Source organism: Daucus carota, chromosome 4 (assembly GCF_001625215.2).
Source record: "Daucus carota subsp. sativus chromosome 4, DH1 v3.0, whole genome shotgun sequence".
Lineage (NCBI taxonomy): Eukaryota > Viridiplantae > Streptophyta > Magnoliopsida > Apiales > Apiaceae > Daucus > Daucus carota.
In genome coordinates this window covers 49,249,857-49,267,936 of record NC_030384.2, presented here as the reverse complement: position 1 = coordinate 49,267,936, position 18,080 = coordinate 49,249,857, and the positions used below count along the sequence as shown (strand labels likewise).

The window sequence follows — 18,080 nt, the reverse complement described above, 5'->3', positions numbered from 1 at the left end:
TCCCTCCGTCCCTTTTTATCTGTCCATTTTGAAAAAAAATACACATACCAAGGAATAATTGATTGTATAAACTTTTTCATTAAATACCTCTAATTAATATCTTGAAAATGATGGAATACCCCTACTTTATGTCTTGAAAACATGAATTCAACCAAGTTTTAATTAAGTCAAACCTTGAAAATTGAAATTATGGAGATATATTTGAAAAATTATCATTAAATTAGTTTTGAAAGTATAAATGGACAGATAAATAGGGACAAATTTCTACTTCCAAAGTGGACAGATAAAGTTTTGAAAGTATAAATGGACAGATAAATAGGGACCAATTTATACTTCCAAAGTGGACAGATAAATAGGGACGGAGGGAGTAGGGTACTAGTAGTATGTATTACGGGAGTAAAAAAGAAGTGGATCGGGTCGGGTCCCAATCAGAACAAGTTTTATTTTCCCTTTGAAATCGATCAGTACATCGAGTAGAGAAGATCACCACTCTAATCACACTTCTGGGTATGATTTTAATCTTATTATTAGTCTAATCACTATTGATTCTATTTTATTTATTTTCATAATGAATTTTTGTATATATGTTTAAAATTTTAGGGCTCGGTGTAATGTCTTCAGCTCAAGATCCATTTTATATTGTCAAAGAGGAAATTCAAGATTCTGTGAGTGCCCAATTGATGAAAATTGATAAATAGATGAGATTTTGTTGTATTTTTGACGGGATTGTTTAATTGTTTTGATATGATGATTTTATAATTGTTTGTTAGATTGAGAAGCTGCAATCTAGTTTTCACAAATGGGAAGATTTGAGATTGGATGGTGATGAGCGTGCTCATCTTACTAAAGAGATTCTTGCGGGTTGCGAGAGTATTCAGTGGCAGGTGATGTGATTACACGTTTGTTTACGTGTTTTTCTGTATTTGCTATTTTCGTTGTTGTGAGTTTAATTATGATGTTTTACTGCCTAATGGTGCACTCTTGAATCAATGATTGATACAGTTAGAATCTTCGATGTTTGGGCGTGTTCTACTGGTGGTGGATCAGTAAAGTTCTGCTCGTAGGAGAATTGGGATTGAATTTATCGCATATGCATGTACATATTTAAAAGGATAAATTAGTTGTTAGCCTATTTGATCATTGTGTGTACATCGGCTGTTTTGTAATTAACCAAGCAGTAATTTGCCTCTTGGCATGTTAATGGGTTTGGTTAGTAATTAGACTTTAAAGCAGCGTCTGCTGTAAGCAGAGTGAATTACATATCAAAAGCGTTAATTGTATTGTTGGTTGTTTTGCACACCTTTGTAGATTTTCGTACGATTTAAAGGTTTGTTTTGCAATTCCAGCATGCTACGTTCTTATGGATGAATGTTTTTTTTTATATAGCTTGATAAGATAAGCTTTTGCATCTATTTATGCTTTTGGCAACAGATTATGCCTGTCAAAACTGAAACCTTGTTTTTCTGATAGAAAGGTGGTTGAGTTGGAGAAAACAATTTCTGTAGCAGCTAGGGATCCTTCTTGGTATGGACTCACTGAAGTTGAACTTGAAAAACGAAGGAGGTGGACCAGCACTGCTCGTACTCAGGTTTCCCTTATTATTTTTTTTAATATTATGTTCAAACATGATAATATTCTGATCAGAAACAAGTATGTGGCTTTAAATTTTTTGTTCCTTTCTTTTAAACCCTGCTCATTCATCTGCTTTTATTTACCTATTATATTATTGATTTATGATTTATTATCACATACCTGAAGGATATAACTGTTTAATTCAGGTGAGCAATGTTAAGAATGCGGTAGTGGCAGGAAGGGACAACTTGAATGCGAGTGCCACACGTCGTGAACTCATGAGGCTTCCAGATTCTAATCAGTCAGATAGATCCAATCAGTATATTGCTAGAAACAACGATGATTTCATATCATCGGAGTCGGACAGACAGTTGCTTCTCATAAAGTAGAGCTTTATTTCTGCTTCCGTCTTAACGTGTATTAGCTAGTATTTTTACTTTAATCACTAGATTGAGCACCATCATGTCATTAATTTGAGCTATTATTATCATCAGTAAAGATATAGCTGATAAAGAAACCTAGACATTACTGGGGGATACTTTTTGTTACATCTTATAGATCTTATAGATTTGGAATGGAGGAAGTGTTTTCACAATATATTTAATATATTACAAGCAAACATATAAACTTAATTTGGATCTGAACATGGTATCTTAAACTCGAGTATAGTGCATCTTTTGTTGCATATAATTGCAGTAATTAGTTTAGACTTTTGTTGTTATATAGGATCTATTGTATTTATTATTGCGGGTGCTTATTGTAGGCAACAGGATGAAGAATTGGACGAGCTTAGCGCAAGTGTGGAAAGAATTGGAGGTGTTGGGCTTACAATACATGAAGAACTCCTTTCACAGGTTTGTGTTCTCACTCTGAAAATCAATCGTTTTTAATAACTTTAGTAGAAGCTATGTTTGATCCTCGTTCACACATAAAATTCAGTAGTATTATAAAATCTGAATGGCGTTGTTGAAGTGTTGCTGTATTGCTATTACTCCCCTAAATTTTAAGTGTAAACCATTATGGTGCCGCAGGAGAGAATACTGGATGAATTGGGGACCGAGATGGATAGTACATCAAATCGTCTTGATTTTGTTCAGGTAAGCATTTATTTGCTATTAGTTGAAATTCGGAAGCTTCAACTACATGCTGTATTTATCATTTAGAAATCTATTCAACACAAAATAAGCTGTTTTATTTGAGGCTGATTGATTTCTCCCTTTACATATTCGAAATGCAGAAAAAAGTGGCTATGGTTATGAAGAAGACTAGTGTGAAAGGACAGATCATGATGATATTCTTCCTAATTGTTTTGTTCATAATTTTATTTGTTTTGGTATTCTTAACTTAAAAGTAGAGGATGAAACTGTGACAGTGTGCCATTTTTAAACCAGTTAAAATAAAACATAATAGCGAAAACTGAAAGGACTTGTCACTACACAAGGTGATGTTAGGTTTAGATCTCTCAGTTTTGGAATTGATTGACGATCTTGAAGTTGCTTAAACTTTGTTGCTAACTCTCTGCCATCTCTATAAAAACATGCAGTTTAGATACTGGTTTCATTATGTTTCATTTTGATTGTGAAATTCTTTTAGGAAAATCAGCTTTCCGATTGCCATTTCATTTTCTATAAATAATGGTATCTGTGACTTGTTTAACCACTTGATAATATATGTAGTCGTTCTCAACTGGCAAGTCACAGAACACAATTAAAATCACAAAATCACACGGCATTTTTCAGATATGATCTGGACCACCAAAAACGTCACAAATCATATTTAATGATGAATGAAAAACGAGCAGCATGAGCGAGTCCATAAAAGAATAAGCACGCAAAGACCCAATCCATAAAAAAAGCAGCAGCAGAATGACCTGCAAGAACATTAAAGAATAAGCGCCGGAAAGACGCTGTAACAGTTTCACACCATAATCATCGGGACAAAAGGTGGGAACCCGGGATATGCACAGGTTTGAGACCAATCTTTTTTTGATAAAATCTTCTGTGACTATCTCTTCAATTCGGATAAGCGTCCAGAGCGGGTGAGATTTGAACCCGATGACCCTTTGGATCAAAATATAGGCCGTTTTCACTGGATGGGCTCTTTGGATCAAACAAGGTCTCATTTCTATTGGAACAAATTAAATTTTTGACAAAATTGATTCGATTTTGGTCCATTGAACACAAGAAATGATCATAACAGAAGCAAAGTAGCGATGTGACACAGCTCTTACACTCCCATTAAAATTTCGGCAAAATTAATTTTCGTCCTTTGAACACAAGAAATTGATTTTTCCGGGCCCTTCCACGGTGGAGTTGTTGGGCCTCAACCCAGAAGAGAAGTCCAACCCGGAATCAAATCCCGTAAGGAAAGGCCCATAAAACCAGCACAGGGAAGGCACGTGACTAGAGGCAGTATAAAAGCTGAATCAAGGCAAGAGGCCAGCTGGCCAGGGGTTGGCAACTTGTATATGCTCTAGACCAACAGGAGTCGTCACATTGTAAACTTTGCTCTCAACTTAAGATTGCATTTCCATCTCAGGGTCTCTGCTATGGGTAAACATATCGTTACACTGTAGTAGTATTTACACGTATCTTTTCATGTCTCGGCTCCTCCGTAATTCCTGAGTTTCTCTTTCGGTCCCAAATTATTTGTCCACTTTTTATGTAAATAAAAGCTTGATATTGCTGGTTGCATGATCAATTGGGGGTTTGTCTCGATTGAGTTGCTTTCTAAGTATTAATGAAATCTGCTTTAAATTTGGAAAAAAAAAAAGAAAGAGCTTGATATTGCAGTTAATGCAACTTAATATGAGCGCAAAAAACAAAGTGCAAGTAATTTGGGACGGATGGAGTACTATGTTAATTAGGTTTTTTAAGTTGCTGTGGCTATGAATTTTTTTGAATGTGAAATGTTTTGGTTGTTTAACTGATTTGTGTGATTATTTTACTGTGGTTTTTTCAAAATTTCCGAGTTGTAGAAATTATTTTCAAAAATACGGTGTAACCTCATTTACAACCTTGTTTGCAATACCAGTAACTTGAAAATCAACTGTGTTGCAACTTAAGTTGCAATTTCGACTGTATTTTTGAAAATAAATTTGAAACATGGGTATTCTTACAAATTTCCCTTTAGTCAGGGCTTTACTGTGGGAATAAGAAATCAGTTTATGTTTTTCATCTCACTCGGAACTTGCAAATATGATTTTCTCGTTTTGCCAGGATAATTTTATTTTGCCGGTGAAGAGTATCGAAGTGGAAGATCTCATGATCTGGATGGTGAGTGTTTTGTGTTCTAGCTTGAAAAAAATTATCAGGTCTTACTTTTTCTTGCTCAAAACTTTATCAGCACGAGTTGTCCTAACTAATTATCATCTCAGCAGGATGTTATTCTGCTGCATTGCTCTAGTTCTGAGCTTCTTTTTTAGTTGTATAGAAGTTTCTGACAATATAAAGGTCTTCGAGAGGACTGTGTATTTCTCTTAGCCATTATCCCTGTCGAGTAAAAGAAAAAGAATAGGTTCATAATTCTTATGCTAATGTATATGGTTCCAGTTCCCGCATCTTGGAATCTGCTTTCTGAATAGGTAACCTGTAGAGTGAAATAGTGAATGAGTGATTCTTTGATCGAGAGCTGGTTTTTTGTGTGCCCTTGTTACTTTTGGCTCTATTGGTCTGGTCCAGTAAGTGTTCGAATATAAAATATTAGTATTCTCAAAGAGGGCCAGATATTTCCAGTGGCAAGAGTTTATTACAGCACACAAATTGTAATCATCTAGAACAATACACATGTAAAATTCTACTACTGTACAATATTTTTCCAACTAAGATCCACATATTTATCAGATTTTATTCCGTGATTCTTGCAGGTTTTTTGAAGTGTGTGATTGTTCGACATATTTATATATTCTTTATTATTTTTACTATTATTATTATAATAATCATTATTATTAACCATGTGTTTCTCACCAGAAAGTGAGATCCTCACACACTGCCTGTCCCATCAAAGCTAAAAATGGCAGACCATTTACATTGCCATTGGTATCCAATCCTTTCCCATTCCCTTTAACCTGCTCCCATTCACTCTTTCCCACCTCACATTCCTTGCCAAAACTATATTTTACTTGAAGAGTTGTAGTAAATAAATTCCCATACTTAAAATAATTTCAATTAAATAATATGAAACATTACATGACTTAAGTCTCACTTACATGACATTAAGACATATCTAACACAAGATTATATAAAAACCAAACTGCAGCAGTACTAGGCTGCTAGTGATGTCTGATTCTTAACCCACTTGTCAAGACTGTTCTCTCTTTTCTAAGTTATATTCTGGAGGATAGAATAGATACAATGCTTGTATGTATATGTCTATGTAAAGGGTACTTAGAACAGTTCAAGTTTCCATCTTTGGATGAGTTCAGCTGTTCAGGTAGTCTCATTAACCCCCACCATCTCTATCTCTTGATATTTTATTTTTTCAGTCACTTTCCATTCATTTATTAGGATAATCTAATTTTGACTTCTTGGTTTTACTTCATTTACTTACATATATCATGTTCTTGAAATAGGGACTGCTCTCTTTCTTTTTGTTATGAATGAAACAAGCATGTACTTGTGTTTTTGCTGATGGGAACTTGTTTTATTAATGGATACTTGGGAATTTTGTGCTGTTGAGAGCAAATTCTTTATTATTCTATATAAAAATAAATTCTTCCTCGATTAGATTATTGTATTGTTTAACTTATAGTGGTACTTAAAAAGCTTCATAGTCTAGGTCTCATCTTTGGTTTTGAGTTAGAACATATAGGACTATGGTTGATTTGGTCTCTTTTGAACACAAGGTTATGTTGTTACCAGCTTCATGCCTGCTCTTGTAGACAGTTGTCTAATTTATCAAAGCAATGCTGATCTGAACTAAAGAATCAAGGTATCAGTTGCTGGTTTTTGCAAAGATGGATGGCCATGTCCTTGCAAGGGCAGCGGTGTTCACAATGATTCTTTGTATGGGGGTGCCAGTTAAAGTTGTGGGTAGAAATGTTTCTTCGTCGAAACAGGCTGTGATCAATATTGGAGCTCTGTTTACTGTAAATTCAGTGATTGGTAGGTCGGTGAAACCAGCAATTAAAGCTGCTGTAGATGATGTGAACTCTGATTCAAGCATTCTTCAAGGAAAGCACCTGAACCTGATTATGAGCGATACTAACTGCAGTGGGTTTCTAGGCACTGTTGAAGGTAATTTCATTAGCAATCTCTAATAATGAGCAATTATGCTAAACTGGCTTCATATGCCAAGTACTAATACTAATTCTATAGGCAACATGATTGCATCTAATTTATCTATAGTAAGAGCTTGATCTAGTGACTTGATTAATTTGCTGTGTATAAGCATCACTTTGTAATCATTTTGTAATGCAGGTCAAAGTTTGATATAATAATCTGTGTTCTGTAAAAATAAAATTGGAAGGTTACGTAATCATATTTCAAGCCTGAGGTTAACTGTGGAATCAAAATAAACAAAAGCCAATATGTCGTAGATTGTGTTTATAATATTTGCATCCTTGCTCACTTGCACCAAGTATAAAAAGAAGTTGAGAAGGCCACCAGCGGGTCTAGGACTAGAGTGATTTTAATCTCAAAATAAGAAAATTTTGCCACATATTAGTTATACCTCCTACTAATCTGTGAAACTTTTCTTTTCTACATCAAATGACTTAAAAATGACCTTCTAGACACATGTATTATACAAAGTTTGTCACTGTTTGGTATGTTTTTACTGATAACCAGTGCATTGTTTCATGATTAAGGATGAGGGTTGATATAAATATTTATTTCACATTTTTGCTTATGCAGCTTTGCAGCTGATGGTAAATGATGTAGTTGCTGCAATTGGTCCACAGTCATCTGGAATAGCTCATATTATATCACATGTCGTGAATGAACTTCATGTACCTCTTCTATCATTTGGAGCCACTGACCCCACTCTTTCTGCCTTACAATTTCCATATTTCCTTCGTACTACGCAGAGTGATTATTTTCAGATGCAGGCAATAGCTGATTTGGTTGAATATTATAAATGGAGAGAAGTAATAGCCATCTTTGTTGATGACGATTATGGTAGGAACGGAATCTCTGCACTTGGTGACGCACTAGCAAAGAATCGTGCGTCGATCGCTTACAAGGCCGCCTTTACGCCAGGAGCCCCGATAAGTGACATCAATGATTTATTAGTTGGAGTGAATCTGATGGAGTCTAGGGTGTATGTCGTACATGTAAATCCTGACTCCGGTCTTAGAGTATTTGACGTAGCAAATCATCTTGGGATGATGACCAGTGGCTATGTTTGGATTGCTACAGATTGGCTTTCTTCTGTTATGGATTCATCAGGAACAATGGATCCTGATGAAATGGATCTTTTACAGGGAGTTGTCGTGCTTCGCCATCACACTCCGGATTCCAATTCTAAAAAGAAGTTTTCATCTAGGTGGAACCAAATTAAAGATAAGGAAACTTCTAGCTTTAACCCTTATGCACTGTATGCTTATGATTCTGTTTGGTTACTTTCCCGTGCTCTTGATGTTCTGCTTAGTGAAGGTGAAAATATATCTTTTTCCTATGACCCCAAGTTAAAAGAAACAAAAGGAAGCACTCTACATTTGTCAACACTTCGTAGCTTTGATCAGGGTGATAAACTACTTCGCATACTTACAACAATGAACTTCACAGGTCTAAGTGGTCAAATTGAATTTGATCAAGACCGGAATTTGATTCATCCAGCATATGAAATTCTTAACATTGGTGGCACAGGTTCACGCAGAATAGGTTACTGGTCAAATCAATCTCATCTTTCTGTCACAGCTCCTGGAAGTTCATATATGAAGCCTTTAAACAATTCCGCTAAAGATCAAAAACTATATGATGTAATATGGCCTGGTGAGACTGTTAAAGTTCCTAAGGGTTGGGTCTTCCCAAACAATGGTAAAGCTTTGCAAATTGCAGTTCCTTATCGAGTAACATACAAAGAATTCGGTACAAGAGACAAAGGTCCTATTGGAGTCAGAGGATACTGTATTGACGTCTTTGAAGCTGCAGTGGACCTGTTGCCTTATCCTGTTCCTCGCACATACATACTATATGGAGATGGTCAAAGAAACCCTAGCTTCAGTGATCTTGTTCTTGATGTTTCTCAACATGTGAGTGTCTAACTTTTTACGGTTTTAGTCTGAGAAAAACAAAGTAGTTAAGTGGTCTTGCTCAGTTGATGTAAAGAGTAACCACAATCCTTAAAACCAGCAAAGAGGAAAAGCTAATTTTTTTTGAAAACACCGAACACGTTGAGCGCTTCTATCCGAATTACTGCATATTTTGATCTAAATTATTTCCATTTGAACAAATAAAACTGCAGTTGATGAAAAGGCGTATAGAGTCATAATGATATTAACCCTTATTTACAGGCTGAGTATCCTTTTCCAACTTCTGTGGTCTTTTGTATTATTTTCTTTTGCCTAGGTTGCTCGCATGATTTTTTGTCTCCGGCTAGTTCTTAATATATGATATATGTAAGGATGCATGCATCTGCCCATTCCCCAGACTCTGTTGTTACTGGAGTCACGTACGTTGGCTACAATTTTTACAGCATGATTATATTCATCTTTACTTATTTCTGTCTGCTCATCACAAATTAGTACTCCGTTGTTCTCTAATTTGATTGGTATTCTTTTTTCATACTATTCGTGTGATTATCCTATTTAATTTTGCGGTAATGAATATATGTTTCACTTTCCAGAAATATGATGCAGCTGTCGGAGATGTTACCATTGTCACAAATAGGACAAGGATCGTGGACTTCACACAGCCTTTTATGGAATCTGGACTTGTCGTAGTTGTTCCAGTCAATAAAGTAAAATCTTCTGCTTGGGCTTTCCTTAAACCATTTAGTTGGGAAATGTGGAGTGTCACAGGTGCTTTCTTTCTTTTTGTTGGAGCTGTTGTTTGGATTCTTGAGCATCGCGAGAATCATGAGTTCCGTGGCACTCCCCGACAACAACTCATTACAGTCTTTTGGTTAGTAATGTCATGATTAAATATTAATCTACACTGGACACTTCATGACAACTACTTTGCTCAGCTTACTAATTTGACATTTAATCTTTCAGGTTTAGTTTCTCCACTATGTTTTTTGCTCATAGTAAGTAGCTCAAGCCAACTCTGATCATCTGTCTTTCTGTATTTTCCTCCATCTCAATGAATGTTTGAGATGCTGGAAATTTTCATGCTTAATGTATCTAATTTCTTCTTTGCTTTGACCCAACTTAGGAGAGAACACCGTCAGCACTATGGGGCGCATGGTGCTTATTTTATGGCTATTTGTAGTGTTGATTATCAATTCGAGCTACACAGCTAGTTTGACATCAATCCTCACAGTGCAGCAGTTATCGTCACAGATTGAAGGGATAGACAGTTTAGCCAAGAGCAATGTACCAATTGGAGTTCAAGATGGATCATTTGCATTAAATTATTTGATTGACGAGCTTCAGATAGCTGCGTCGAGGATAAAAATTATGAAAACTCAGGATGATTATATTGATGAGCTTCGTAAAGGTCCAAAAGGTGGGGGTGTTGCTGCTATTGTCGACGAGCTTCCTTACGTTGAGCTCTTCTTGTCTAATGTGAACTGTGAATTCAGGATAGTAGGACAGGAATTTACAAGAAGCGGATGGGGATTTGTAAGTGCTCTTTATCTTCCATCTTAATAAATGAGAATATGAGATTATAATCTAAGTATCTAACTTTATGAACTAGAGTTGGAATGTTTTAATGCTGTGGTACTTGTTAATTGTTTTGAAGTTCAGAGTTACATTTCCTTCTCTCAGGCATTCCAGAGGGACTCTCCTCTTGCAGTCGACTTATCGACTGCAATTCTTCAACTATCAGAAAATGGCGATCTGCAAAGAATCCACGACAAATGGCTGTCAAAAAACTCTTGCTCTGCACAAGGCAATCAAGTTGACGACAGCCGGCTCTCTCTAACCAGCTTCTGGGGGCTATTCCTCATCTGTGGTGTGGCCTGCTTTATTTCTCTTACCGTATTTTTCTTTAGAGTTTACTTTCAGTATCGTAGATATATCCCAGAAGACGAGGAGAACGGATTTGAGGACCCTGAATCTGTAAGCAGTGATAAACGGCCCTCTCGGGGTACTAGCTTTAAAAAGTTTGTGGATACGAAAGAAATAGAGATCAAGGATAAGCTTAAGCGTAAGGGTAGTGAGAGCAAAAGCAAGCAACAAATCAGCCAAATTGCAGACGGGCAACTCAGCTCACCTTCCTGAAATTTTTTTGGATGCTCCTGCATTTGTATATGAATATGATCAACACAAGTGTCACAGATTTATAATTCTTATAACTAATATACATAGGATTATATGGCAAAAGTTTAGTAGCCAGCATTGTGGGAGCTAGAGTATAACTCTACATTTTGAGTTTCTTCAACTGCCAATTGCAGAATGTATCAATATTTCCATTAGGGCAGGTCCTAAATGTGCTTTTGAGTCATGTCTCTCTTCACTCTGCTGTTTAACACAAAACACAAGTGATGAAAATATTTGAACTGGAATTAGCTGATTATTCTCTAATTATTTTCAGCTTGGTTACTCAAATGCCTTTCCTCTGTCCAGATGCGCAATAAGCGGGGAAAGGGAATATGAACATCTATGTGTGACGGACGACGGTACAGAAGTCAGAAAATAGTGACTTGTATAATGTTCAGCTTGTAATTGATTATTTAATTTATTTTATAATATTTTCAGTTAGCCATATTAGCAGAGATGAAACTTTTACAAAATACAAATTCACAATTTTGAAACCTGTACCAATGTTTAGATCTTATTTTAAAAAAATTATCTATTCTGAATGAAATATTTTTTTCCAAAATAAATAAATATAAACACACACACGAAATATTTAAGTATTCCACGGGTAGATACTTTTAAAAATATAACACGAAATCTTAAAAAATACTCTCTATATCCCATTTAATTCTATACATTTTTGGCACAAACTTAGAAAATATATAAACATAAAATTTTTAAAAAAATTTCCTCCCCGTCCCATTTTATCCTACCCATTCATCATACACTTTAATATTTTTAAATTTTTTTTAAAATAAAATTTTATAATTTATTTTTAAAATTAAATTTTTGCTCAGAAAAAATAAAATTAAAAATAATTTATAAAACTAGAGTGAAAATATGGACTAAAGTAAGGTTAAAAATGGGGTGGGGAAAATGGGGAACCCGCACCAACCCGCCCCGAATGGGGTAGATCTGCCCCGCTAATATGGGGAATGGGGCAGTGACGGGGAATGATTTTCTGCCCCGCCAAAATATGGGGCAAGTATGGTATTTGTTGAATCCCCGCAGGGATTACCTGCCCCGCCCCGCATATATTTGATATATATAAATAATTATGTTTAATATAATATATTTATTATATTCAATATTATTATTTTATAATACACAAAACTATAATTTTACAATGTATAACATGTCTCTTTGATTTCTATTATATTTAATTTTTTGCTTTTAATATACATGTCTCGTATATTTTTATTAAATTCTGAAGAAAAAATTACTAAATTTTAAAGTAATTATTTAAAATGTAATATTATAGTAGTGGTGCGGGGCGGGGCGAAATTATATTAAATCCCCGGTGGGGCGGGGATGGGGATTAAAAATAAATCCCCGCAGGTAATGGGGCGGGGATGGGGCGGGAAAAATATATATGGGGCGGGGCTGAGAAATGAATTCCCCGCCCCGAATCCGCCCCATTTTTAACCCTAGACTAAAGTTTATCAGAGACTCAGAGGAGTTATTCTATAAATCTAAAAAAAAAAAAAGAAAAAAAGCAATATAAAGCTGGAAGCCTCAAAACCCACGTGTGTCCAATTACAACACGATCTCAAAATCTCATTACACTTCACATCAATAAAACATCCCAAGATCCCCATCTCACAACCGCCTCAAAACTCCCCTTCTCTTACAAAACATACCCCCAACAACAACGTTAAAAAATGGGCAGCCTCACAAAACTCATAGACGCAGTACTCTTCCTCTTCTTCCTCGTAATCGCGGTGGCTGCTCCTGTTCTCGACTTCCAGACATGTCTGCCTCGGGATCTGTACCCCGATGCTCTCGTCAATCTCAAGAAATGGTATGCTGACATATACGGTGATTATCTTGTGGCAGAGAAGCCCCACTTCTTTGTGGGGATTGTTTGGGTGGAGCTTTTGTTTCAGTGGCCTCTTTCTATTGCTGCTCTTTATGGGATTCTTGGTGGGAAATCGTGGGTCAGGACTGTTTCGTTGATGTATGGATCTTCTACTCTTACTGCCATGGTAAAACCCTTCTTTCCTCTTGATTTTGTTGTGTTGTGAAAGATTTTTGGATGTGTGTTTGTGTGTGTGTGTTTTGGTGGTTTTTTGTGTTTGGTGAGATTTAAGATTGTGTGGGGGATTTTGAGGTTGGGATGATTGTGTAAGTTGTGGGTTATTGTGGATACTTGTGGTGATTGGTAGTTTGCTGATAAATGTGGAATTTTTGTTGATGTGATGTGGTAATTTTGAGATGTTATTATATTGTTTTTGTTGTGGCATCGAATGGGAGGGAATTATAGGAAGAAGAAGGGAATTGGAATCATATTTGGCATGAAAGGAAATAGAAAAGGGGATAGGGATGCTGTAGGTTAATATATGGAACTAAGAAGTATTTAAAAGGCTTTCATTCACTTTGTTCCCGTCTATAGTTTTGTTGTGCAAGTGTGGGGATAAATTCTGATGCACGTATATGTTGAAAATGATCGGCAGTTGTATATGCAAACAATACATTGTGCATTTGTACCGGTTGTGTTTGCACTTTATATCATATTCGGGGGTTTTGTGTGTGTTGTGGGGGGGTAGTTTGTATCCAGATTGTTTTATTAGGAGTTAAGCCTAATAATTGTGAAATGAGCAATATGATGTATCCTCTTGGATGAAGAGAAAAGGAAAAATGAAACTATGACACACCATATGCTCTCTCCTTCAGGAAAGGGTCCAATTGCTTTTGGATTTTTAATTTCACCTACCTAACTCAGATGCCTTTTTAAATAAGGTTGACTTGAACATTTTCATGTAACTATCTATTCTACTCTTATGTCGTGGTTGTTCTTCGAGCAGTAACAGAACTATTTATGAGCTTATGACAACATTTTGATACGTCCCAGTGCTATTGGCCGCGCAAGTATAACTTGTAAAGTCAGCATGGCTACGACACAATGCTTGCGTCACCTTTACCCACTATAAAATGACATTGGCCTAATTGTGCATTTGAGTCATCTGACTGAAGATATTTGAACTGGAATTAGTGGATCATTCTCCTTTTATATTTAGCTTGGTCATTCAAATGCCTCTACCTGTTTTCTGGATGTACAATAAAATGGGGGAAAGAGAAAAACATTTATGTTTGATAGTACAGAACCAAATGAATCTTATTGTCAACTTGTAATTGATTTTTTTAATATCTTCAGGTAGCTATATTAGCAGAGATGAGAAATTCAGGAAAGGCATCAGAAAAGCTCTTCATGTTGTACTACCCTTTTCTGGGTTTTGCTCTTTTAGCAATCTTGCGTGGCCTGTTGCCACATTCTGGAAGGACTACCACACTCGGCAAGAGACCTTTATTTAACAGGAAAAAGAGGGCTTGAAATCTTTGTACTGCACCAGTTAGCTGCTAACTGCTTTTGCTCATGAGTGTCAGTTTTTTAGAGATTTTTCTGGTTCTGTAATTTAGACAAATTAGATACTTAAATGTGCTAGTGAAGTTCTCTTTCTTGGCAAGATGTTCAATATTTGAGGTTCATTTGGGGTTATTCCTTTCAGCCTTATATTGATAAGTGAATGCTGTTGGACAGGAGAAACATTACTTTTCGTTATTTAGCAAAAAAAGAGAGAAAGAAACATTACTTTTCGCAATTTAGCAAAAATAAAACAAAATTACTTTTCGTTGATGCAACCCAATTTTTACCGTCCCACAGGTCATATTGGATTCGCATTTGGGTCAGGTTTTAGTCCCTTTCAGTGTAGAGGATGAACGCCGACTCGAACAGTGAAAAAAATCATTTTCATCAACATCCAGAGAAATATTTATCTCAAAAGGAAAATAAAGAAAATAAAGAGAATGACGGTGATTACTTGTTTGGTTTAGTGATATTTATCCCAAAAGAAAAATAAAGAGAAAAATAAAGAGAATGACGGTGATTACTTGTTTGGTTTAGTGATTTTGATCGGGAAACGGAAAGAATGATTTTCCATATATCTTACTTTTCATTAAAAGAATCAAATATATATTATTTTTATATATAATATATATTCATATTTTTATAAAATAAATATCGTTTATTATTTATATAAGTCATGAAACATGTCGCCATATTAATACCAAAATTCAACTTTTACTCTTTTAGTATAAATAATAACAACAGCTCCATCACTCCATTTATTTTAGTACTAAGAGCAATTCCAAGAGTGCCTCAAATTAATGTTTTAAATCAAAATTTAAGCCATTTGAAGCAAATGAGTGCTCCAACAATGTACTAGTGGTGCCTTAAACCACTGGGACATCTCTCAAATGCCTTATTTTTTAGGCACAAGTATGCATGCCCTAAATCATTTCTACCAATAAAAAATTGAGTAGTGCTAGGTGCACATAATTGTGTACAGAAAATTTGTACATAATGATGTGGCAAGTGATGTGGTGGGTTTTAATTGGGGTGGTTGGTGTAAATGCAGGGGGGCCATCCAATTAAAACCCGCCATATGTCATTATGTACATGTTTTTGTACACAATTATGTGCACCAAGCATTTTCCTAAAAAATTAGTTTTCTCTCATTTCAAGACATCTCTCTCCTCTCTCCTTTTCATTTCCCTCCAACAATAGTTCAAATATATTACTATTTTTGTAATAAGGCACAATAATAAAGGGTTAATTATCAAGTTGGTCATTGAAGTGGGCTTAATGTATCAAGTTGGTCACTGAACTCAAAACGGTATCAAGATGGTCACTGAAGTGGCCATAAATATCAAACAAGTACCTTGAAGTATGAGTTCAAATAATAAAAATATTATTTATAAAATTTTACACATTATTTTTAAATGTTACCACAACCAACTATAATGTTATGACTTCTAGTATTTAAAATAATATATTTATATTTTATCAAGTTAATTTATTATTTATATTTTATTATATAGTTATTTTCTTTGTTTTATTTAAAAATAAATAATAAATAAACTTGATAAAATCTAAATATATTATCATAAATATTAGAAGTCATAACCTTTTACTTGGTTTTGATAACATTCAAAAATAATGTGTAAAACTTTATAAATAATATTTTTATTGCTTGAATTCATATTTTAAGGTACTTGTTTGATATTTATGGCAATTTCAGTGACCATCTTGATACCGTTTTGAGTTCAATGACCAACTTGATAGATGACCAATTAGATAATTAATCCCAATAATAAAGCATATTGTTGGAGTTGGTATATTAAAATGATGTCTTAAATCATTAGGAAATTATTTTTTATTATATTTATAAGACAATTGCTAGGATATTGTTAGACTTGCTCTAAGAACATGTTATAAAGGATACATCCTCTCAATGCCGCTATAGTTCTTTCAGTAGTGCGGTTGATGAGGTTGGTTACTCTGGAATGCATTTTGGCAAGCCGTGTGAATGCACTCTGAAATGCATTTTAGGAGGGAACATGAATGCAGAAGAATCATCCACCAACAACTGAACGATACTGCCAGTAAAGACCCACTAGGTTCTTCTGCGCCAAATGCAAGTCCATCCAGAAGTACTGCAAGTCCTGATGGAAAAATGCGCGGACAATGTATGAAGCATTCGGATTACTGCAACTTTCTGGCTACGGAAAATGTTACACACTTGTTTAATTAATGACATTCCCACCGAAGAGAACCTCCTACTCCCTTCCACTTCCCGTGTATGGAATCTGAGGCTTTATGTAGAATATGGAGGTCTATAATTTAGTTATCAGCCTGCAACAAGGAGTAATAGCTAATGTGGAATTTGCTTCACTCTGGTACAAGAATTTATGTATAGATTGTTGTTCGTTAACTACTATGGAAGTAGTTCTTTTATAGACATTTACATAATGAAGTCTAGTTACAATCTTCAATGCATCCTAGGTCTCTGTATATGTGCACTGATCCGATGATTTAGAACTAACTAAGATAGCCGAATTCATTTTTGTCAAGGAAAATGCTAGTTATCCAAAAAATTGTTCCCAATTTTTTTTTATAATGTTTGATTGTTTTTACCCGTATTAATACTAACGGAACTCATGTATGCACATAAATTATTCAATTAAAATCAGTCATTTGTGCGGACGAAATCAAACAGACTTCGGTGACATTGGAATTCAAAATGATACAGCAGCCGTTACTATAGTACCCATAGCTAGGTAGGCTGGGCCGCTGGGATAATCCATACATGATCTTTCTAATCATGACCTGATTATTGTTATAGGAATGTCCCGATAGTTTTTCCTTATTCACCAGTTGACCCTATGGTACCTGAATTCTTTTTCAATTAGACCCTTGAGGGAAAGACGATTAAAATTCTAATTACCTTCTGTGGGGTTCAATTATAACTTGTGGAGTCCTGTATTCGTAAGAGTAAGAATAGCTACGGAGCTGTTGCTATACTTTAGTGTGAAAATGTGATTTTTCGTACTAAAATAACGACTATGTTTCGAATGATGGGTTTGAATTTTGATATAATTGTCAAATTTAACTTTTTCTTCAGTTATCTTAGACCTCGTTATTATCCATTATCTTTTGTTTCCCATTATTATCCATTTATCTTTTGTTTTATATTATAAACAAAGATTCATTCTGGCGTGCAAACACTACTGATTACTTTCAAATTAAGTGAAGATTTTGATTGGTGAATACTTTTATGCAGGAATGGATCATCATTAATGGAATTGTATCTTACCCAAGTCTAATGGTGTGTTATATCTTATTATATCTATATTGTAGAACAAAAACTAAAATTAAACACTCCAATATTGGTGTTTAATATCTTATATTAAAATAGAAAAATGATATATTATTGTGCTCAATATTTAGAACAAATTATAGTATTGTTGTATTCTGACACAAGATATTAGACACTTTGAAGTGGTGAATTTAAATCTTTGTTCTAGAAGAAGATATAACGCACCACTCGACTAATCCAAGTTCATTGGTGTGCTATATCTTGTTCAATATTTATATTATAGAACAAAAACTAAAATTAACCATTCTAATGGTGTTTAATATCTTGTGCTAAAATAGAACAATGCTATATTTTGTTCTATATTTAGAACAAATTATAGTATTGTTGCATTCTAGCACAAAATATTAGACACTTAGAGGTGAATTTTATTCTTTATTCTATTCGAG

General features: G+C 34.9%; 2 protein-coding genes across 2 annotated transcripts; both read left to right on the top strand.

Annotated features, from left to right (window-relative positions):
* Window positions 1-359: 359 nt before the first annotated feature.
* LOC108218929 (glutamate receptor 3.4) lies at window positions 360-11,195 on the top strand. The gene is made up of 14 exons (XM_017392104.2): window positions 360-507; window positions 601-665; window positions 771-884; window positions 1,475-1,588; window positions 1,779-1,957; window positions 2,336-2,426; window positions 2,604-2,669; window positions 2,810-2,905; window positions 6,488-6,806; window positions 7,425-8,764; window positions 9,358-9,635; window positions 9,728-9,759; window positions 9,888-10,297; window positions 10,445-11,195. Exons 2-14 carry the CDS (start codon window positions 612-614, stop codon window positions 10,898-10,900), a joined length of 3,549 nt encoding a protein of 1,182 aa, XP_017247593.2. The 5' UTR covers window positions 360-507; window positions 601-611; the 3' UTR covers window positions 10,901-11,195.
* A 1,322-nt stretch (window positions 11,196-12,517) lies between these two features.
* Window positions 12,518-14,464, top strand: LOC108216546 (uncharacterized). Its single transcript, XM_017389337.2, has 2 exons — window positions 12,518-12,963; window positions 14,133-14,464. The coding sequence occupies exons 1-2, from the start codon at window positions 12,640-12,642 to the stop codon at window positions 14,307-14,309; spliced, it is 501 nt and encodes a 166-aa protein (XP_017244826.1). The 5' UTR covers window positions 12,518-12,639; the 3' UTR covers window positions 14,310-14,464.
* Window positions 14,465-18,080: the final 3,616 nt, after the last annotated feature.